Genomic DNA, 24,602 nt, shown 5'->3' on the forward strand with positions numbered 1-24,602 from the left:
CTTGTCCTGCTGCTATCGGCCTGATCATGTCATCTCTAGCGCATATAAAATCCTTTCTAACACAACGTCCATATGATACAGTCTTTATGTTCAGGTCTTCATAAAGTCTAGTCTGTGTGCTTGAGTGATTCCCATAATGCACTGTGTGCATACTTCCACCAAGCCATGTTATCAACATCAAAATCAAATTACTTGATCCTAGGATAATACTAAAGCTGTCCACCAAATTTCATCCAAATCTGTTCACTACTTTTTGAATTACGTTGGGAACAGACAAAAAAATAATCCTGGATCCACAGGATTGGCATCATATCTGGATATGCATCAAACCGTATCCAGATTTGTATCAAAATCTAAATAATTATTCCTTGGCCTATGGACCACGTTTCCACCAAATTTCACCCAAATCCATTCATTACTTTTTGAGTTACGTTGGGAATAAAAACAAACAAACAACCAAACAGAGGTGAAAACATAACCTCCTCCAACAAAGAGGGCAGCGGTAATAAAATCATACAGTATTTAGTAGTAATATTACGTACAGCTAGAGGTCTGTTAAAAGGTAATAACACACTGTGGATGGTGCAGTTAAAGGAAAATAATCAGTCAACTATGGAGTACTAGTTTTCCAATTGAATATTTTCCAGTAACAGCATGCAACAAAGTGTTTTATTCCTTTTATACTACAGCAGTTTGCCAACCTTACTTTCTTTTTATTTATTAAAGAATGACATGCTATACTTTTTTTAACCAGTTATAGTTACATTTGATGTTGTGGAAGTTCCTGTTATCATTTACATTATAGCAGCTTTGTTAAAAAAAAAAAAAAAAAAACACCATTAGTTCAACAACCTATTTTTTTTCTCTCGCTGGAACTAAATTAAAAAAAAAAAAATCAATCTAGTTACAGCTTTAGTTCTGATTGTAACAAAGTTCTGACTCTGGAGACACCTTCTTAGGCCCTGATCCTACTACAGCTCGCGATGGGTTTGCAATCATGTGATGCACGGCGAATGTTCTCTGAGCTTCGCAAGTTGTTTTTGGTGTGTCGACTTCGTCTCAGCTATTATTCACCGATATTCACTTCACCTTTGGTGAATTATTGTTAAAAATTATAAACTATATTATAAACATCACTCTTACAGTCTGTCCTTTCAGAGCCCTTTGAGATCAGTACAAATTACAGAAGCGATAACACGTAAGCCATAACCCTGAACGTTAAACCTGAGGCCTGTCTCTTTCTCTGTCCACACCTACACACGCCTCGGTAATGTTGTTTATCTCCTTCAACTATATGAAACTGTTCAGTCCAACGGTCCCTAAAGACAGAAATGAAACTGAAGAAAACGTTATACTTGATGCTGTGTGGCTTTGTAATGCATAATCTTGGTCAAATAAGCTTTTAGAGGCAGATTGGTAAATACCAGGAAGTGCCACTTCTAAATAAAAAAAAAGGAAAGGAAGAAGTTAATAAAGCCAGTGTGTAACATCATTAGCATTTCAAATGCCCTTAGATGCAAACAGTAACTCGAAACAGGTCACTGACATTCAGTTATGCGCAACACTGGAGGTTTAGAAGACCCCACCAGTATACACACCTCTGTCCAACCGGTTACTGTTTGATTAATGAGTTTAACCACCTGATCAAATCAAACAAAACCTGTGCGAGTTATAACATCCAAGTTCTCATCATATTACTAAAATTCAACCACAAACTTACTTATATACATGAAAATCCTCAAAGATCTCCGACACATACACGAGTCACCAACGTCCCATCCGTGCTCCTGAAAAAACCTCGACTCGTGCCAATCCTCCACGACACACAAGAACAGTGGGGTGGAGGTGAACTGTAGCTCCCACAATGCAACACACACCTACGCTTGAGTGTATCAAGGACGCAAAACGGCGGCTGGGTGGAGTCAGGAGGAGAGAATAGCTGAATGGAGCCATAATGTGTGGCCATTTCACTCAGAAAGCAAACACTAGCGTGATCTTTGGACTCTGGCAACGAGGAACGAGCAGAAAAACTGAGCAAATGAGTGAGGAGATCAACACTGATGGGAAGCTGAACGGATACAGAACACCACTGCAGATCATGGGTGATGGTATAAATTTGGGTTCGATGCTCAGATAAGTCAAGTTTTGGTCATCAGGGTGCAAGGAGGATCCAAAAGTTTTCGTAAGCTCTTGTTTATACGTTTTTCAAATGAAGACTCTGAGACAAATAGAGATGCACATGGCCAATGGTCATACAAATGAGTTTGAAAACAAACACAATGGAGAGAGCTGGACGTTGTGCAACCTGTATATTTTAATGAGACTGTCAGTGATGGTGTAGCTCACTCCAGCCCTGTCTAGTCCAAAAGGAACGATCTAAAGTGGGCCACCTTGCACAATAAATGTCTCATCTCATCTCATTATCTCTAGCCGCTTTATCCTTCTACAGGGTCGCAGGCAAGCTGGAGCCTATCCCAGCTGACTACGGGCGAAAGGCGGGGTACACCCTGGACAAGTCGCCAGGTCATCACAGGGCTGACACATAGACACAGACAACCATTCACACTCACATTCACACCTACGGTCAATTTAGAGTCACCAGTTAACCTAACCTGCATGTCTTTGGACTGTGGGGGAAACCGGAGCACCCGGAGGAAACCCACGCGGACACGGGGAGAACATGCAAACTCCGCACAGAAAGGCCCTCGCCGGCCATGGGGCTCGAACCCAGGACCTTCTTGCTGTGAGGCGACAGCGCTAACCACTACACCACCGTGCCGCCATATATGAGCTATATCCACCTAAGGAATACCGACCTATTTGCCAGAAAGAATCCAAAATGGTGAGGAATTTACCAAGAACAAGTGATTTTTGTCGAACTGCTCATTAAGGCTTAATTAGTCCATAACTTCATGAATAATTGTAATTAAGCAAATTTGGGTAGTAGTTCTATGCACCCTACCTTCATGGCAGAATCAATCAAAATCGGTGAAGAATTGAGGGAGAAGTGATGTGTGGAAACTGCTCGTTAGGGATTGATTAATTACTCCATATCTTCATTATTAATTGCAATTATGCAAATTTGCATAGAAGCTATATGCACCCCAAGCAGACCTACCTTCCTGCCAGAAAGAGTAAAAATCTGAAGAACTGAGAGAGAAGCAGTGATTTTCATGAAATGTGGATGACGCCAGATGGACGACGAACACCATATGATGGCATAAACTCATCACCTGTTGGCCAAATGAGCTAATCAATAACATCATTTGAGGATGTTACAGTAGGGTGACCAGATTTCCCTAGTCTGAAACCGGAACACTTTTGCACGTGACCATGCTCGTGCACGCACACCTTTTTTTTTTACATAAACATGACAGTCAGAGAGGTGCTCTTATCATTTTGTTGAAGCTCACATTTATCAGCATCTCACATGAAATAAAACAAACAGGCATTTTGTTATCTAGTAGCATAGTGCTATACAGATCAGTTAAATTATGGTCAGACAACAGATTTTGTAATGGCTGAGAATAGGCCAGGCTATGTCCATAGGCCAAATTTAAACTGATTTATTTCACCTGTTTGTGAGACACCAAGAAGAATGCATATGCACATGTAGGCTATAGCTCTAAAATTGTATGCACTATAGCATGAACTTAAAAAGTAGATATGTGACCTCAACATAGCCTCGGTCAGAATCAACCTTACTAACCATTCCCCACAACTGAATGAATAAAGCAAGAAGATGTGGACAAAAGTGAACACTTTAATGGAAGGTGCAACAAGCTGTTCAATATGGCCAAACTGTCAGAATGGTATGTTAAACAGAAACAAAAAAGAGACAAGTGATTTGAGAATATATACTACGGAAGCCGAGAGAGGCCCTTCATATAATCCTTTTTTTTATTCACCTTGTTATCCCGAGATAACGACATAATTAATTCAGGATCTCGAGAAAACAACACAACTAATTCGAGATCTCGAGAAAACAAAACTGTTATTCCGAGATCTCAAGAAAACAAAACAATTATTCCGTGATCTCGAGAAAACAAAATTATTTCATGATCTCGAGTAAACAGCTGAGAAATGGTTCATTCAGGTGCGCCGAGAGACTTGTGATATGTTGACTTTGGGGCTATTTCTCATTCTGTATAGACGCAACTTTGGTCATTAGAATGTCTGGAATAATCGATCACCTAATAAGGCAATATTTATCAGGGGTTGACACAGGGAGAGATTGCATTGTCTTTTAATAAGGGATAATTTCAAAATTAGTCCGCGGCACCTCCGCAGAAGACTGGCCCGGCTTCGTTTCCTCGAGTTCCTGAATTAATTATGTCGTTATCTCGGAATAACGGTTTTGTTTTCTCGAGATCTCGAATTAGTCGTGTTGTTTTCTCGAGATCTTGAATTAATTATGTCGTTATCTCAGGATAGCAAGGTGAATAAAAAAAGATTATATGAAGGGCCTCTCTCAGCAGTAAAGGAGGAGAGGGGCGACAGCCCGAGGAAAGCCCCCACAGGAGCGCACATCATTTGCAGCATAGGCTACCCAACTCAGTACAAAGCACTTACAGTGTGTGCAGTCGGCTTCGCGTGCATTGTTCTGCACCTCTCGGAGGAAGGGGTAGGTGCCCTGTAAATCTTTGGAAAAGGTACATTTTCTTTTCGGCATAATTGCTGCGGCATTACTGCTGCTAGCTGCTCGACAAAGAACATTCATGCCAGTTAATGTTTATTTTATTGTTGCATGGCAACACGTTCTGTTGTCTGGAATAATGTGGCTAAATAAACACCCATGCCACAGGGCCAGTAACCAGGAAAGTTTGCGATTCCTGTCAATTCATCAAAATAGTAAATGCAGACATTTCTCCGCTAATGATTCCCATGCTGCTCAGTCGCAAACGTCGCGAGTGGTGAAAACCGGGACATATCCGTGTCCCGAAAGACTTTTGTCGCTACTCGGGACACACAACCCCAAATTGGGACTGTCCCGGTAAAACCGGGACGTCTTGTCACCCTATGTTACAGTAACAGGAGTATAGCCTAATAGTTAGAGAAGCAGCTTTTGGACTAAAAGGTTCCTCTCTTGATTCCCTGGACCAGCAGGAATGGCTGAAGTGCCCTTGAGCAAGGCACCGAACTCCTAACTGCTCCCCAGGCTGCTCTGGGTGTGTTGTACGTCGCTCTGGATAAGAGAGTCTGCTAAATGCCTGATGTAATGTAATGTAGGTCTCCCTGTAGAAAAACAAACACTTTCATTTCCTGGAACCATCTTATAATGGGTAGTTTGAGTGAACAATAGTATTCACCCCTTTTTGAACTTTTCCACATTGTGAAGCTACAACCTGGAACTGAAATGAACTTTATTGGGATCATGTCATGAATCTACACAAAATAGTCCATAACTGTCGCCTCACAGCAAGAAGGTTCAGCAAGAACCTTGCAGCTGACTGGGGCCTTTCTGTGTAGGGTTTGCATGTTCTCCTCATGCCTGTGTGGGTTTCCTCCGACAGTCCAAAGACATGCAGGTTAAGTTAACTGGTAGCTCTAAATTGCCTATTATAAAATTCTATTTGGAAAAAAAGATGAAAGACTCAGGATTACCACCATTCTTGACACAAAAGGGATTCAAACTAAAGAAATGGTTAAAAATCTTGGTGTTTTCATTGACAGCGAGCTAAACTTTGACAGTCACATGAAAGCAATCACTAAAACGGCATTTTATCACCTAAAAAACATTTCCAAACTAAGAGGACTTGTGTCAAAATATGATCTGGAAAAACTAATACATGCCTTCATCTCTAGTAGGGTTGATTACTGCAATGGCCTTTTCACAGGCCTGCCAAAAAAGACCATCAAACGACTTCAGCTGGTTCAAAATGCAGCGGCGAGGGTTCTCACACGAACAAAAAGAACAGAGCACATTACCCCAATTCTAAGGTCCCTTCACTGGTTTCCAGTAAGCTACAGAATTGACTTTAAAGCATTGCTGCTGGTGTACAAATCTCTAAATGGTACAGGGCCCAATTACCTCTCTGATATGTTGCAGCGGCCTAACCCAATCAGATCTACCAGATCAAAACAGAAAAATTTACTATTAAAACCAGTTGTTAAAACAAAGTGTGGTGAAGCAGCTTTTAGCTACTATGCAGTACAGCTATGGAAGCAACTGCCAGAGGACATTAAAAATGCTCCTGCTGTTGGCAGCTTCAAATCTAGGTTAAAGACCAAGCTGTTTTCAGATGCTTTCTGTTAAATAATTAATATTTTTTACATTTTTTATAATCTTTACTTTCTCTGCATGTTTTAAATTTACTTTAATTTTATTCTATTTTACTCCGCTGGTTTCTTTTTCTTTTTGGCATTTTATTATTTTAGTTCTACTGTTGTTTAATTCTTATTATTTTCTTTTAATTCTTTTAATTGTTTTAGATTAAAAATATTATTTTATGTAATTTTATTTCTCTATTGTTTACTGTTTTTGCTTCTGTAAAGCACATTGAACTGCCATTGTGTATGAAATGTGCTATATAAATAAACTTGCCTTGCCTGTTGGTGTGAATGTTTGTTCGTCTTGGTGTTTGCCCTGTGATAGATTAGTGACCTGCCCAGGTTGTACCCCACCTCTCACCTGAAGTCAGCTGGGATTGGCTCCAGTTTTCACCACGACGACCCTGATGGATAAGTGGTATAGATACTGGATGGATAGATGCTTTGTAGTAAAGTCAAACACATGAACATATCCCTATGTCACTAGAAGGATGATTTCAATGACCCATAGCAGATTAGGGACCCCATGATCATCAGGAACATTTGTATTGTAAAGCCATGGCCTAATGGTTAGAGAAGCAGCTTTGAGACCAAAAGGTTGCCAGTTTGATTCCCTGGACCAGCAGGAATGGCTGAAGTGCCCTTGAGCAAGGCATCTAACCAACAACTGCTCCCCAGGCTGCTCTGGGCATATTGTATATGTTGCTCTGGATAAGAGCGTCTGCTAAACGCCTAATGTATTGTGTCGTCCGGATTGGATCCATTTGTTCACGGGTGTGTTTGGTGTAAGGAACTGAATTTTCACCAAGTGTTCTTTCACATATGCAGCATTTACAACAATCACACTCCAAGAGCATCGGAGTGAAAATCACTTCCAGGTGAACTCAGTGAGAAAGTGCAGGAAGTGAATCGACTCGACTGCAGTAAGAAGTGAACTGAACACGTGACGCGTCTTTGGTTTAAACAGAGTCAAAATACTGAGCCAGGATGGTTGTTAGAGATCAAAGCATCTTCTCTAAATGATAATGTCATGATAAACTTCAGGAAAGGAGCAGCTGTTGGTTTGATCCATTTTTGATCCTGCCATTGCGACATTCAGCAGCCATTGTGACTTTAGGTAGATATCATCATTGCCTCAATTTACCTGTCAAGAGCTATTTGATGTCCCACTATTCCATGCCTCGTCTCTGTCCCCACCTCCCCGTCCCCTCCACTTTGGTAAAATCCATATTTGATTTTTATTAGAGAGCTAAGAGACTCATGTCTTCGGTCCTGTAGATGAATTATTTCATATGATCCGTACAATGTCATGTTTCACATTACTACACCAAACACAATGTCCACATCTGTCCTCACATTTTATTCATTTGGCACTTCTTTAACCAACACATTTCATTTACAAACACGTCGTCTCACTGGGGAACGATGTATCAAATATCAAACACTGGTCACCTTGTAATGCTTCTAACAGAGAACGGTTCTCATAATATTGTGGAACAGGTTAAAGGTGCAGTGTGTAAAGTTTAAAAGTGTTTCTACATGTACAAAACCATAGATACAGTCTAACAACCTTGAAAATTATTTACACCACATAATGGAATTAAACCCCACCCCCAATCAACCATAATGTTATACATCACTTTAAAAGTGCCATTAGTGTTGGCTGAAAGGGCTCAAAAAAAAAAAAATTTTTTTTTAAATTACACGTTGCCCCTTTAATATAATCATCATCGTCATATAAAACTGTACTATCCACACATACCTGATGGCTATTTTAATACAGAATTTATATGAAAGGCTCCTTTAATTTCCTTCACTCGATCTGCTGCTGCTGATGAGGAGACTGAGAGCAAAAAGATCATCCGTCGTCTGAAACACAGCCTACCCGTCGCTCAGAAGGCACACGGTTAGCGAGATCACTTAGACATATCAGGATTCTAAGTCGGGTTCGGGTACCGTATTATTCGGTGAGAAACGTGTTGTAAAATGCTTAAATACAAAACATTCATCCAAGTGGTGAGAAGTAAAATAAAAGTACAGCGATATTTTTCCCTCAAATTTGACACATTCGACAAAATAAGGCATTTATATAGAAACGGTAAAATAGCAGGCAGTGAAAAAGTACACAATAGAAATAGGGAACCTGTGTACTGGACAGTTATCACTCTCTCTCTCACACACACACACACACACACACACACACACACACACACACACACACACACACACCAAAGGCCAAAACAGTGAGAAAGTAAGAGAGTGACAGAAACTATCACTAGTGGGGGAAGGGGGGACAGAGAGAGAGAGAGAGAGAGAGAGAGAGAGAGAGAGAGAGAGAAAGGAGGGAGAGTTGGGCAGTACCTCGCATGGGTTTTCCCGTTCGTGCTGACCCCTTGGGTGACATTACCTTTTTTCCTTTGTAAATTATTGTAAATTTTTTGTGTAATTTATTATGTATTTCATACGGTTAATGTTCCCAATAAAGCTGAAAAAAAGAGAGGAGGAAAGAAAGCAAGAGAGGACAGAAAGAAAGAGAGGAGGGAAGGGGGGAAGCGAGAGAGAGAGAGAGAGAAGCTGCTTGCTTTTCAAAAAGCATCTGGGTGGATGACAGGAAGTTCTGGTAAACTTGTCCTCCATCCTCCACATCCATAACACAGGAAACTGCTCACAAAAATCTCCTCCTCATCCATGGATTCTACCATCACTAACAAAAAGCACTTGTCCATCCAGTCGTCATTCTTCATCCCTTCTCCACGGGTAACTTCTCACGTCCCCTCCTCGGCAGAGCGGGTTTCAGATTTGAGCTTGACGAACTCTCTGGCCACCTCGTCTCCTGAGCGCTGGGACAGGATACGCAGCACGGTCAGCCCCGTGTCGTCCATGTGCACCTGCGAGCCCAGCGGACACCAGCAGGCGCAGCTCGCTCGCTGAGCCACGTCCCGCAGCTGGATGACAGCGACGCCCACCACGCGGTCCGCTCGGCCGAAACAGTAGTCCTTCACACACACCTGCAGCTCGTAACTCTCCGGACCGTCCTCGTTCCCCAAGATACTGTTGTTCGCAAAAGCACACACACACACGAATGTGGAAATAAAACAGTTCCTGTTCTGCAAAGAAACTCCAGCAAAAACAAGAATAATTGGAGGAAACAAAGATGGAACAAACACCAAGAGAGAACTCTTCTGACGGGTGTGGCCTAATATTTTAATGAGCAGGGTACAAGGAATGAGTAGCTACATAATCTTTTGCTCACTGGGTGAGTGTGTTATAGTGCTATAGCTTTACATACACAGTAATAAAAGTTACAAAGTGCTTAAAAGGGTGGTTAAGTAAAAAAATTAACTGACTAATAAACAGAGAATAAACTTTAATAATAATAGCTCACTGCATTCATACAGGGTGCCAATAATTACGATCTGAACTGCAACTCTACTCCAGTGCTCTGTTCCCTGCGTAGTTCAGTCTGAGTGACTGAAAAGACCAATCTACGAAGTCTTTTACTCACAAGTGGAAAGTTTCGTTGAATTTCGGTGCCCAGCTGTTGTTCTTGGATTTGGTGGTGAATTTGCGTTTCTTGTCGCTGAGGTGCGGCCCGATCATCGTCACCTCCACGAAGGGACGGAACATTCCAGATGTCCGCCACCTCAGATCATTCGCCGCCACCACTGAGCATGGATAAGGAGAGAGAGAAAGACTCGCGTTATTTAAAAAAAAAAAAAAAGGGGGGGGGGTCAATGAAGACACGAGTCATGTTTTGTTGGTTTGTGAGCTACTTTCTTTCGGGCTTTTGTTTTCACTTTCTTGAACAGTTTGGAAAATAAAATGCTCGCTGTATGAGTCGTTACTGTATATTCAAAGCAGAGGGGAACCGTCAGGACCGTCTAGGTGTTCAGAGACGGCCCAAACATATCAGCATTTCAAATGTTATATTTAATTTCTCTCATAATTTCTTTATAATTATTCTCTTCTAATTCAGCCTCATTTTCTATCAAATTTGCTTCAGAAATGAAAGGGTTACGGTCCTGAAAACATTAAAATCAATTTATCCAATGAGATTGTTTTGTTTGTTGTGTCTAGGCTGAGAAGAGTTTAGAGCTGCTCACTCATTGGTTAGGACTTCATTGCCGGGACAGAAGGCCATGGCAGTGTATGTTTATGTAGGAAGTGACAGATGAATTAATTAACCAATCAGATTTTGATTTATAGTGAGAGGTCAGGACAAAAAAAAAAAAAAAATCACCCCCCTCAGCCTCTCGAACCCAAACATAAGCTTAACTGAGAGTCAGCACAGCAGTGAAGTCACCTTCCAGCTGGTGTAGCGTTCATCAGTAGTGTTAGCAAATGCTAATAAAGCAGTCAAGCCAGTGCTATCAAGCTATTGAAAGCAAGTAGCACAGGCTAACGACCAAGAAACTAAGATTTCTATCTCCAGACTCTTCTTCCACGCTGCACGCTCACTACAGTATTTTTCACTCTGACTTAAGTATTCATTTCCCTCTGTAATTTACTTTTAAAATCAACACTGACCGCTACACACAGCGGAGCGACCTGGCAGCCTGCTGCTAATCCCTTACAAAATCCTTTGCCCTGTTGCTTTTTTGGTGTCTGGTTAAGTTTTAGCTGAGCTCAAGTCCCAGCTCTAATAGTAACGCTTCGCCACTGCTTCAAAGTGACTAATTATAATGAATATAAATAATTAAGAATAATCCTTTAATATCAAAGTACAGGCTATGGTGAGGAGAATTCGCACTTTTGGTGACCAACAATCCTAAGGTCATATTATATATATAAATTTTTTTTATACACACACACACACACACACACACACACACACAGTCTACCTGTAATGTGCAATTTTTCCGAGCCTCTCAATAAGGCAATTTTTCTATACTTTTTCATGGTAGATAGTGCAAATAGCCCCCTGTATTTAATCCTTTGCTTGTCTAATTTTTCAGTTTTATTTGTTATCTGTTTGACATTTTCTTGCTACTGTAACACGTGAATTTCCCCGATGTGGGATGAATAAAGTGAATCTAATCTAATCTAACATGATCCAAAAATTCTTAGTGATGGAAAGCTTGAATTGTCTCATTTGCTGCATGGGAAGCATGTAGTACGTATATTACTTATAGTAACATGTATGGAATAAGCAGAATAAACTAAAGAAAACCTGACTAGTGCTTTTAGCAAGCAGCCTAATCCACAATGTAATTAATTAATTAATTAATTAATCAATTAATCAAGCAATCAATCAATCAGCCCTGCTGTATCCCCCCCACTGTGTTTATTTAAAAAAAATAAAATAATAATAATAATAATAATAATAATAATGAGGTTTCTAATAATACACTTGGGGTGAGCTGTTCTACATAATTTAAAAAAAAAAAAAATACAAAATCAACAGGGTAATGTGATGAAGTGGAGTTACTGTTACCACTCAGACATTGATTACTTTCCAACAGCAGCATGTCCAGGAATGTTTTATTTCCAACTATTTCTTTCTTTCTTTCTTTCTTTCTTTCTTTCTTTCAAAGAATGACATTCTATTCGGTCATGACGGGCCATTCGGTCCCTGTATGACCGGAGCAGCATGTTGGACTCCGCCAAGGCTGTCCTTTGTCACCGGTTCTGTTCATAACTTTTATGGACAGAATTTCTAGGCGCAGCCAAGGGGCGGAGGGTGTCTGGTTTGGTGGCATCAGGATCACATCTCTGCTTTTTGTGGATGATGTGGTCCTGTTGGCTTCATCAATCTGTGACTAACAGCATGTGCTGGGACGGTTTGCAGCTGAGTGCGAAGCGGCTGGGATGAGGATCAGCACCTCCAAGTCCGTGGCCATGGCGCTCAGCCGGAAACAGGTGGAGTGCTTACTCCGGGTCGGGGGGAGTTGCTACCTAAAGTGGAGGAGTTTAAGTATCTCGGAGTTTTATTCACGAGTGAGGGTAAGGGGGGAGCAGGAGTTGGAGAGAAGGATCGGAGCAGCGTTAGCAGTGATGTGGACGCTAAACCGGTCTGTTGCGGTAAAGAGAGAGCTGAGCCAAAAGGCAAAGCTCTCAATTTACTGGTCCATCTACGCTCCCACTCTCACCTATGGTCACGAGTTGTGGGTAGTGACCGAAAGAATGAGATCGCGGATACAAGTGCTAGAAAGGAGTTTTCTCCACAGGGTGGCTGGGCTCTCCCTTAGAGACAGGGTGAGAAGCTTGGTAATTCGGGAGAGACTCGGAGTAGAACCGCTGCTCCTCCACATCGAAAGGAGTCAGTTGAGGTGGTTTGGACCTGGACGCCTCCCAAGGGAGGTTTTGTGGGCATGCCCCACCGGGAGGAGACCCCGGACACGCTGGAGAGATTACATCTCTCGGCTGGCCTGCGAACGCCTCGGTATTCCCCCGGAAGAGCTGGTGGAGGTGGCTGGGGAGAGGGATGTCTGGGCTGCTCTGCTTAGGCTGCTACCCCCGCGACCCGGATCTGGATAAGCGGTAGAAGATGGATGGATGGATGGACATACTATTTACCCACTTAGAGTTAAATATAAGGCTGTGGAACGTCTCTGAAAGAAGTTAGCTCCTGTTATCGCATACCAGCCTCTCTTTCGACAAAATACACACAGTTCATCACATTAGCCAAAGCCCACAAACTTTAAACTGGTCTGTCCTGAAAGAGCTTTCCCTCCGACACAAACGTGAAAGAAGCATCTCCTTCCACAAATCTTTACATTGTGAACGAGTTGTAGTTTTGATCTTGTAACACTGTGTGCAGTGCAGCAGGACTAACCTTTAACTGTGACCTTGTGCTCTCCTGTGCCTGGATGAGTGAACAGATCGATCTGTATGGACACCTCTCCCACTGGCTTCTCCACACCTGAGCCTACATACACACACAAGGTTCAACAAACATGTCAGATCAAATCGTTGATTTTTATTTATGTAAATTTTTTTTTGGGAGGGGGTGCGTAAACTTATGCACTTGACTGCACGTTGCCAGCTTGCGTGCCAAAATCGCTAGTCTCTAACTTGGCTGATTTGGTGTAAAGTGAGAAGTTGTATGAAGCGCATGTTTGTTTATAGGAATATGAGTAATGATGTTAGCATACTGTTAGCATAACTGCAATGAAAAGAGAAGACGATGCATGCTGGAGGTGAACTCGGCTGGGGGTTTAAAGGGCATCACGTTAGCACCTACCCCTGGATGGTGGGACTCTCTCACTAGATGTAATCCTCATTCCTTTTCCACCATGCACTGGGGCAGAAAAAGCAACAGGGGAAGAAAAAAAAAAAAAAAGCAGCACAGCACAGTGAACGAGACAGTCACAAAGAAGTAGAGAAGATGAGGAAAAGCAATGCGAGACACAGCAGCGAACTGGGACAGCGGTTCCCATCCCACAGCAAGGTGAAGAGTAAAGAGGCACAAACTGGTACAGCAGGAAAGCAGACTAGACTCAGGAGTGACCTCTAGTGGCCAATGGATCGTAATGCATTAACTCGCACGTAGTATCCTGATTTTATCGTACGTTTCCCGTCAGACGGTGCAGCACGGCATTGTAACGAATACAATAATCAGACCTGAGCCATACTGGAACTAAGTAACCATGCTGAATTTGTTTTAATGTCTTGCTAGGTACCATTCATACTAAACTGGTGGCATGTGGGCGGAGCTTTAACACACAACCCGTCAAACGCATCATCATGGTCCCATAATTGTCCTAATAACGTCTTCAGCTGAAGCAGTTTTATTATTTGACCAACGCTCAGTGATCTTTAGGAGAAGTTCAGGAACTGAGATGGTTCTTTAAATCTCATGAGGAGAAAAGAACTAGTGTCAAATTTACGAGGAATACAAATGCAGATTTATTTTTATTTATTTAGCCACAGCAATGTTTTCTTGCTGGTATTTAAATGGATGTTAACCATTAGGCATTGCACAATTCAGTCAATTCGCAATATTTTTGATAAAAATTTAATGAAGAAAACTTTATTACCAAAAAAACCCACTCGTTTCATTTTCTCAATAGCAAACATTCTATCCACATTCACTGGATATGAGCGAACGTGCACTCTGATTGGCTACTCTACTACTAGGATATCAGCTCATATACCGAGAGTAGAGAAAAACAAAATGGCAGAGCATATCAAGTCAGATATATCACTATCAAGTATTTAAAAGAAACAGAAATAGCTAAAAGAATATAGGGATGTGTCCCCCATATCTCCTGTCCCACATTCCAGCCCAGTCGGTGGCAGTAATGCACCTTTAAGCTGGTTTGCCAACCGCCAAAAAACCCTAAAGATAAACAAAATGGCGGCGCGTGTTACTGAACCAACAGAAGACAAAAACTCTACTCGAGAACAAAACCCAAAAAATACAAAATACAACAAAACATGGAATGAAAGTATTTGATGGCAAGAACATCTGTTTTTATTTTCCAAGAATTATTATTATAGCATTTTTCACAAATTGCTCCTGTCATTTCACCAGTTTGTTTACATTCCAAGTGGAAATAATTTTGTCAGACGTTTCGTATAAAGTTTTTATTTAGCGAATGGGGGGGGGGGGATGCTGTTTCCCAAAATCCAGTGAATGTGGATAGAATAAAACAGTTATTCCACTCAATCTTGTCGTACACGGATTATAGACAACTCTGTGCTACGCGCCTTGTCTGCCATCAGCTCATGTACGACTCGATTTCAGGGAATAACTTATTCACCTACATTTGTAAAAGGTTGGAGTAAACTATAATAGCATATTAACTAAAATATTCCTTTTATTAAAAATGAAAATTACAACAAATAGGCCTTTTCTTAAACATTTGTACTTCCTCCATTTGCTTCTCTTTTCTTTATTTTTCAGCAGTCTGTAAAAATAGAGCTCTGATATTTTTGCTAAATCTATTTCAGGGTTTCTGCAGGCTTGAACAAGTTCAATTTAAGACTTTTTAAGACCTTTTTAAGACCATAACAGGTTAAATTTAAGACTTATGCCACACAAAAAAAAATAAAGAAAATTGGGAGAGCCTGAATTACTTTCAAAATAACAAAATTTATCATCATTCACCAATGAACTCATTACATCCCTAGGGCGCGCTCTTGCATTAATGAGGAACTAAGTTGCAGTGGAGCCAAAGACATCCCGCAAATCACTTGAGGATGAGGCGTTCGATTCCGTACGGTTTCAGTGTTGTAACGTGACAGTTTGCACGGAGTTCGCTGATACACCGTCTCGAGATGTGCTTGGATCTGACAACGGTGAACAAAATTGAGTGATGGCATGCGACTGCTGCAGACTTTTATGGGCAGCCTGGTGCTTCTCCGCTTTCGCGTGCGATTCCGGTGCCTTTACACCCAGGGTGCCGAGTTTGAGTGTTCTTTTACACAATGTGCAGTACGCCTCAGATTGTTTGGTACACGTTTTAACCAGTCTACGAAATCACTGTGTTCAAGCCAGCAGTCGTTAAATTTGCATTTGCCCATTTTGCTACAAACCGTGACGATCTCCCTCGCTTCTTTTAGGCTCAACTGTCCAAATGCGCGCGTACCATGCCCTGTGCATCACCATGCCAACCGGGCTAGACACCGGATTCCACTGTGTCTCATTTGTAGTTTGCAGCGTAGCCTACTGATACCAAGTAGGCCTAGCCTATATGACTAATTATGAATATCACCAACGCATTTAACAACAACAAAAAAAAAAGCGAATGGGGTAAATGGACATAAGGATTTAAGACTTCACAAAATTGCATTTAAGACAGACAATGCAAAATATGCTCGTATTTTAGACTTAAGGCCTTAAATTAGGATTATCAAATTTTAGACTTTTTAAGACTCCGCGGAAACCCTGCTATTTGTATAGTCAATCACACACCAGCTCTTTACATTTTTTGATCTGTGTGTTTTTGTGGCATTAGAGCTGTGTTACTTCTGCCTATTGTGAAGTCACGTGTATTCCTGTTATTGTACTTTGTTGTGCCCTCTGCTGTCTAAACAATGTGATTACGCCGCCTGATAATAGCGATTCTTTTTTATTTCACTGATTCAAATAATCATAAGTTTGTATCGCGATACATAATTGCATGATACATTATTACATGCCTCTCTCTTAACCATACTTACACAGGATTCATATAAAAGTTACAATGTACAATCAGGGCAAATCCCAAACAGTGTCCTATTCACTATATATGCTCACTACGCTTAGAGTATAACATAATGGCATTGTAGAACATATTGATTACACTTTAAAGCTAAAAAAACACTACGTGAGATTTAGCCTCTCTTTTTTTTTTTTAAAATCATGTGACAAAGTCTGATCTCAATATTCTCCTCACTTTCGCCAAGATTAAAATGGCACCCCATCAACTACATCCAACTCACTTGCCACTGTATAACAAACTGATCATGTCTTGCGCTCCGTAGTTCCTCATATTTTCATGTAAAACTTCAAGGTCTATATGCATTCCCAAGAAGGATTTTACTAATCTAATCTATTTACGTGGTCACTTAACGAATACTTCGTTAATCTGTTAGTTTGCGCATGTATTAATTTTCATGTCAAAATGCGGTCCGTGTGCAATAAAGAGCCAGAGTGTCATACCCTGGGCGTGCTGTGTGGTGACGAAGGTCTTGATGAGCGTGTCGGTGGTCTGTGTGTAAAGCGAGAGGGCGTGACGGAGTGACGAGAGCTCGGCGCTCTTCTCCAGGAAGGCCTTCTTTAACCCGTTTCCTCCAGCATGGAAGTATTGCTGAGGAGAAAGAAAGATACATGAAGCCTCATCATGGACTACATGACGCTGCTGAGCGAGTCATGCCCTGATGTCACACCCTGATCTTTCCGATACCTTTATGGTGTCCAGAGCCACGTCCATGACCGCACACTGCTTCGGCGTGAGGCTTTTGGCTTCCCCAGACATGTGATCCTGCAGTTAGAGAGCAACACGCGTTACTTAAGAACTAAATTATACAGTAAATATGAAGAATTACATCACTACACAAGGATAAGTTGAGAAATTCTGTGTTAATTTGCATATTGGAAAACGCTCTTTGTTTAAAGTGAAGCCATTCTGTATGTGACTTCGTACCTTGAGCTTGGAGAGCTGGCCGAGATCTTTGGCTGCAGAAAATATGTTGCCCTGTTCAGAAAGAAATGGTAGAGTTATTAATATGAACCTGATGTCGAAATAACCCAATATTTTAAGAATGAGCCAAAAGGTATATTCTATATTAAAAAACAGACAAACAAACAAAAAAACACCTCACTGAATATTAGTTGTATTATTTCAGAAGTACAGTACCAGTCAAAAGTTTGGACACACCTTCTAATACAGTGTTTTTTTCTTTATTTTTATAAATTAAAAAATCACTTCAGGTCTTCAAGTAAAGTAATGATGGATGTCGGTTTCTCTTTACTTACTTGAACAGTTCTTGATCGAATACGGATTACTACAGTCGTGGTATGGAATAGGGCTATTTACTGCATTTATTTATTTTTTTTAAAGCTCATCCGGCCATAGGCCAGGCAGGATGAGCTTATGTGATCACACGTCATCCGTCTATCATCTGTCCACAATTTACAAAAAAAAAAAAAAAAAATCGCTACTCTTCTTACAGGATTGACTGGATTTCGATCAAACTCACAATGTTCCCCAGGTGAGCGTGCATAAAAGTTGTCAAGACGGTGGCACCAACTGTCATATTTACAATTTTATTGGTGCCCGAAATTTTTGGGTGACTCGTCACATTAAACGCTACTCTTCATAAACTGCTGGGATGTTTCCACTGAAACTCACTCAGAAGACTCTAAAGACATTATTCCAACAAGAATTGTTCATCAGGTAGCGCCACCTGCCATGGATTTGGCAACACAAGGGTCATACGCAATTTCACAAAAATCCCTACTCCTCCTACAGGACTGATCAGATTTCAAACTGACAAACAGTGGCCAGTATGAGCTCCAGTCTCATTGAGGCTGTATTTTTATTATTTACTGTTTGACCTCACATGCACTCACAAGGCAAGAAACTCGTCCACTAATTACCTTTTGACGAGGCACGCCTGTTAATTAATGCCAAGATAATGCCAGTAGTGTACAAAGTGCCATCAAGGCAAATGCTGGATATTTTAAACAATCAAAAACATATTTCATTTAACACTTTTTAAAAAATTTACCACACACTTCCATGTGTTATTTCATAGTGTTGATGTCTTCAGTATTGTTCTACACCATAGAAAATAATCAAAATACAGAAAAACTCAATGAGTAGGGGTGCACAAACTTTTGACTGGTACTGCACATTTAAAAAAAAAAGTAATAATAATTAAATCAAGTGTTTTTTTACTCATGTTTACACATGGCATCCACGATGAATGTGAAAGTGTGTGCGCATCGTGGAGTGAGGGAGGAAGTGAAAATCTTACGAAGCTGTCGTTGCCTTGAGGCAGGACGATGGTCTTCTCCAGACTGTTCATCACGATCCTCCACAACTCCTTCAGAACCCGCTTGAGAACCGTCTTCTCACACACTGACGCAAACAGCATCAGACTGAACACACACACACACCATTGTGAAGATGAACAGAAGAGTCAGGTTCATTTCTTTCTCTCTTTTTTATTAAATATAAAAAAAAATCTGAAATTCTGAAAAAATGGTCGAATAAAGAACTCTGCTGCTCTCAGTTTCCTTCCTTCGTCTTACTTTTTTCATGTTTTTGTTGAAATGGCACTTCTGCTTGACCAGCGTGACACTACCACTGGTTTCCCTTTTTATTTTTTGCAAAACTGTCACTGTAATGTAATTCTGCACTTCCGCCATAAAAAAAAAAAAATTCTAAATTTCTGCTGTCACACACACACGACATAAATACAACAAATCACTATTCTATAGTTCTGAAGTGAACATTTGGTGGACAAACAAAAGCAAATCTGACTCACTTTCCATCTAAGAAATCCATGAGGGGGCGGAGCACGTTGTCCGAATCGGCTTCCACTTGGTTCCGGCTGTTGGCGTTCGCCGGCCCTTTAATCTGGTACAGCAGACTCGCCATCTGCCGTGTGCACTCGTCAATACGACTCTGAAACCTGTACAGACAGCAGGTAGGTGTGTTATACAGCGCTGCGTTCATTCACACACACTGTGTGTATCGTTAATAATAAAATGAAGCATTACGTGTTGGAAAACGTCGAGCTCAACTCATCCAGCACGTTATTCAGCTTCACCTGCAGCTCATTGAGGCTGTCGCTGGCTTCGGTGTCCATCTGTGCGCGCGCACACACACACACACAAACTTACTTATTTCATCCATTTTTACACAGGTACACCATCCTGAAACGAACATCTGCCATTTTATAACCTCATTGAAATGAGTCGAGCTGAAAGCGAACATGAACCTCAGGGTGATGGAAAACTCCATCAACATTCCCAAAATCCCTTCAGTTGTCCAGAGGAAAGGAAAATGTGCTTGCTTATTAGGATTATGCACACACTAGTTCATTTTCTTACACACTCACACAGACACGCACACAAGAACCCACCTTTGTACTGTCGACCTCCATCTTTGTGTGAAAAAAGAAAAAAACATAAATGTAATAAACTGTATAATAAACTGCCACCGAGTTGGGTCATTAAATGTGGGAAGGACAGCAGGGAGCCAACAGGAACAGGATTACTACATTATTTAATAAACTAATAAACCACTTGTTCATTTTGAGACAAAACTAAAGCCTCACTCCTTTCTTTATGAGTGATTCATTCATTCCAGGGTGTCTGCAGGCTTGAACAAGTTCAAGTTAAGACTTAAGACCTTTTTAAGACCATAACAGGTTAAAATTTAAGACTTATGCCGCACAAAAAAAAGAAAATTGGGAGAGCCTGAATTACTTTCAAAAATAACAATTTATTATCATTCACCAACGAACTCATTACATCCCTAGGGTGCGCGCTTGCATTAATGAGGAACTAAGTTGCAGTGGAGCCAAAGACATCCCGCAAATCACTTGAGGATGAGGCGTTCGATTCCGTACGGTTTGCGTGTTGTAACGTTACAGTTCGCACGGAGTTAGCTGATGCACCGTCTCGAGATGTGCTTGGACCTGACAACGGTGAACAAAATTGAGTGATGGCATGCGATTGTTGCAGACTTTTATGGGCAGCCTGGTGCTTCTCCGCTTTCGCGTGCGATTCCGGTGCCTTTACACCCAGGGTGCCGAGTTTGAGTGTTCTTTTGCACAATGTGCAGTACGCCTCAAACGGATTGTTTGTTTGGTACACGTTTTAACCAGTCTACGAAATCATTGCGTTCAAGCCAGCAGTCGTTAAACTTGCATTTGCCCATTTTGCTACAAACCGTGACAATCTCCCTCGCTTCTTTTAGGCTCTACTGCCCAAATGCGCGCGTACCATGCCCTGTGCATCACCATGCCAACCGGGCTAGACGCCAGATTCCACTGTGTCTCATTTGTAGTTTGCAGCGTAGCCTACTGATACCAAGTAGGCCTAGCCTATATGACTAATTATGAATATCACCAACGCATTTAACAAAAAAAAAAAGCGAATGGGGTAAATGGACGTAAGGATTTAAGACTTCACAAAATTGCATTTAAGACCGACAATGCAAAATATGCTCGTATTTTAGACTTTTTAAGGCCTTAAATTAGGATTATCAAATTTTAGACTTAAGACATTTTAAGACTCTGCAGAAACCCTGTCATTCAATCAGAGAGCTGTAGCTACAGAGCTGCTCCTGAATGCAACTCATCCAATTATGAGAGAACTGGTGTAGCTAATTTGCATCGTCTCATTGGCTGACGATGCTGTTGCAACAGTCACTTATGATGCTGCATTCCAGTTAAAAAAAAAAAAAAAAAAAAAAAAAAAAAAAACACCTCTCCTCACCCATGACACATTCTTTATCTATCTTACTGTATGTACAACTATATATTCATACAAATATTCACCGGTTAAATCTAGGGCGTGACCAATAAGGGGTTGGCATTGATACCGATACAAAACCAAACCAACCAGGTTTGCGATTTCCGACAAACGATATCAGCCGATACCCACCCCTCAAAAAGAAAAAACCCACACATCTTCATTCAAATAGAAATGTATTAAAATATTGTGAATGGTACAAAACTAATTCAGCAGGCCTAAATGTCCATTAAAAACCATTCTGAACCGTCGACACAACAGAATTATCTTAATTAGTCCCAAGTCTATACATAATTATTCTATCCACATTCACTGGATATGAGCAATCGCACACTCTTATTGGCTACTCTACTACTAGGATATCAGCTCATATACCGTGAGTAGAGGGAAAAAAAAAAAAAGTGGCGCGTGTTGCTAAACCAACCGAGGATGAAATAAAAGCTCTACCTGAAAACAAAACCCCAAAAAGTACAAAAGAGCAACAAAATGTGGAATGAAAGTATTTGATGGTAAGAAGGGTCCCCCCCCCCCCCCCCAATAATAATAATTATTATCGCATTTTTCACAAATTACTCCTGTCATTTTGCCGGTTTGTTTACATTCTAAGTGGAAATTATTTTGTCGGGCGTTTTGTATAAAGTTTTAATTTATCGAATTTGCAAAAAATTAAACTAAAAACGCTCCGTTTCTCAAAACGCAGTGAATGTGGATAGAATAAAACAGTTATTCCACTCAATCTTCTTGTACATGGATTATAGCCAACTCGGTGCTACGCGCCTCGTCGGCTATCAGCTCACGTACGACTCGATTTCGTGGGATAACTTAAATGTTTTGGTCATATGTAGTAGATATATGATGGAATAAAAATTGTTAAATATAGATGCTTACTGTGTAACTGTCCCAAAACACAACTTCAGGTATTAACAACGGCGCCGTGTTCGACTCAACATGGAAACAGGAAGACGGAACGTGGAGTTATGACATTTTCAAGTAACGTGTTTTGTCCCCATGGACGGCACCATGTTTTCTTATTAGCAGCAACGAACCAACGAAATCTGATCATATTTTAGAGTCAAGTACAGTCAAGTTTATATGTATAGCAGTTTTGGCAACAGACATTGCTGTTGCAAAGTAGCTTTACCAAAAAAAATGTTCGTATATTTTCATAATAATTATATTTTTAGCTTGCAAGATAATGGAAAAAAACAAACAAAAACAGCTTTAAGTCTGTTCTGTACGTTAAGAGAGTAATTGCCGAATAACTTTAAAAAAAAAAAAAAGCTTTTCAACGAGCTAACTAGCAAATCAGTTCAAGTTACCAACCAACTCTTATTCCACAGACTACCAAGTTAGCCACTAATATTTTCATCACAGCTACAAAAGTTTTACCAGAACGTCAACGATGCAGCAGCTCACATGGCCGTACCAATCACAAAACCAGAGAGAGAAAGTATTGTGCAGACTCTTCCAAACAAAACAACCAGAATCAAAATCCACTGAGAACTCGGGGAGGAGTAGCGATTTTTGTGACTTGTAGATGGACAGATAGACGGCTGACGGCGCATGATGGCAATAACTCATTGGTCTATGGCCGTGTGGGCTAATAATAAAAAGTTTGAAATAAATCCATTCAAGGACAAGCTGGAGTGCATTTGGAAACGTTATTACAAACTTAAAATGGACCACTATGAACAGTGTTAGTCATGTTCTGGGTGAGTGGAGTGTATGAGGGGAAAACGTGTGTTAGGTTGCGCGTCACACAGATTAATCGGAACACAAGCACTCGGACGAGGAGGTGATCATGACTCCAGGAAATGGAACCGACATCATAAAATCGTAGGACATCCTCAGTACAGACACGCATGATCCATCTCTTCCCCTTCATCATGTTCATCCTCATCCCCACTGTCGCACAGCTGAGAGGAGGAGGGAGGAGACAACACGCAGTTCTACCAGCCTGTCACTAGAGGGAGCTCTAAACAGTACACCATCATCACCACTACTCCAGATTTAACGATTCTCAAGTTGAAGCACTCGACTTTTTTTTTTTTTTAAATGCTGTACGTTTTATTGTAGATATACACATGCATGTCTGCACATGGATGCTGTATCTGAGACCCACCTTGATATCATTGCTGTCATGCTGTGTATAGAAAAACAAAACATGTTGAGAGAGCGAGAGAGAGAATCCACCAAGAGTTCGAATCTAGCCTCAATCTGACTAGATCATGAATAACTACAAACTACACCAGGGATGGGCAACTTGCATGATAAAGAGGGCCACAATTTATCACCACCACCATCAGAGGGCCACATGACCGCGCACTTCAACTAATCAGATATGAGAGAAGTTACAAAATAATTTGAAATAAGAACAAAATATTTGTATATTCTTATGTCTGTTTATTGAACCAACATACATTTAAGATTTTCCACACTGAAATGCATTTTTAACATAATGCTTGTCTTGTTAAACGACAAACAAGTTTGTTTTAAAAGAAACAAAGTGCAAAGGGGGGCGGCACGGTGGTGTAGTGGTTAGCGCTGTCGCCTCACAGCAAGAAGGTCCGGGTTCAAGCCCCGTGGCCGGCGAGGGCCTTTCTGTGTGGAGTTTGCATGTTCTCCCCGTGTCCGCGTGGGTTTCCTCCGGGTGCTCCGGTTTCCCCCACAGTCCAAAGACATGCAGGTTAGGTTAACTGGTGACTCTAAATTGACCGTAGGTGTGAATGTGAGTGTGAATGGTTGTCTGTGTCTATTGGCCCTTTTCCACTACCCTTTTTCAGCTTGCTTCAGCTCACTTCAGCCCGACACGGCTCACGTTTCGACTACCAAAAACCAGCACGACTCAGCTCGCTTCAGCCCTGCTTAGCCCCTAAAACTCGCACCATTTTGGAGTGGGGCTGAAGCGAGCCAAAGCGAGCCGAGTGAGGCTGGGGGCGTGAGCAGACACTCCCCTGTGCACTGATTGGTGAGGAGGAGTGTCCTCACATGCCCACACACGCCCTGCGAGCACGCTGGGATCTGTAAACACCGTAAACCCGGAAGGAGAAGAATTACGAATTACGAGAATTTCTGAAGCCTTATGCGCCTCGCCTCATCTATACGCTCTTGCCAGTATCTGTTGGCGTTGTCGGTGACAGCAAGCCACAGCACCAAGACCAGCAACACTAACGACTCCATGTCCTCCATGTTTATTGTTTACTATCCGGGTCGTGAGACTACCGCTTAAAAGCTCACTGATGTCACTGTTTGCGCTGCTTAACGACATCACCTGACGTCCACCCACTTTCGCTAACTCCACCCAATGTGTCCACCCACTTCCAGCCAGCACGGTTCAGCGCGGTTGTAGTCGAAATGCAACTCCAACAGCCCCGCTCAGCTCGACTCAGCACGGCACGGCTCAGCCCGACTCAGC

At 41.4% G+C, this 24,602-nt stretch overlaps 2 protein-coding genes across 2 annotated transcripts in view; both read right to left on the reverse strand.

The window, feature by feature from the left end:
• atp8b5b (ATPase phospholipid transporting 8B5b) overlaps positions 1 to 9,014 on the reverse strand; it is a 63,310-nt gene extending 54,296 nt beyond the window's left edge. Inside the window, exon 1 of the mRNA XM_060908615.1 lies at positions 8,940 to 9,014. Within this exon, the coding sequence (XP_060764598.1) occupies positions 8,940 to 9,014 (75 nt within the window). The remainder of the gene's footprint in view (positions 1 to 8,939) is intronic.
• The window catches only part of unc13bb (unc-13 homolog Bb (C. elegans)), a 152,704-nt gene continuing 135,711 nt past the window's right edge, over positions 7,610 to 24,602 (reverse strand). Inside the window, exons 31-39 of the mRNA XM_060908482.1 lie at positions 19,427 to 19,515; positions 19,192 to 19,338; positions 18,679 to 18,802; positions 17,343 to 17,393; positions 17,103 to 17,180; positions 16,859 to 17,006; positions 13,046 to 13,138; positions 9,776 to 9,935; positions 7,610 to 9,321 (exon numbers count right to left, since the gene is read on the reverse strand). Coding sequence (XP_060764465.1) covers positions 9,036 to 9,321; positions 9,776 to 9,935; positions 13,046 to 13,138; positions 16,859 to 17,006; positions 17,103 to 17,180; positions 17,343 to 17,393; positions 18,679 to 18,802; positions 19,192 to 19,338; positions 19,427 to 19,515 — 1,176 coding nt within the window. The 3' untranslated portion in view covers positions 7,610 to 9,035. The remainder of the gene's footprint in view (positions 9,322 to 9,775; positions 9,936 to 13,045; positions 13,139 to 16,858; positions 17,007 to 17,102; positions 17,181 to 17,342; positions 17,394 to 18,678; positions 18,803 to 19,191; positions 19,339 to 19,426; positions 19,516 to 24,602) is intronic.

The sequence above is a fragment of the Neoarius graeffei genome, chromosome 25 (assembly GCF_027579695.1).
Source record: "Neoarius graeffei isolate fNeoGra1 chromosome 25, fNeoGra1.pri, whole genome shotgun sequence".
Lineage (NCBI taxonomy): Eukaryota > Metazoa > Chordata > Actinopteri > Siluriformes > Ariidae > Neoarius > Neoarius graeffei.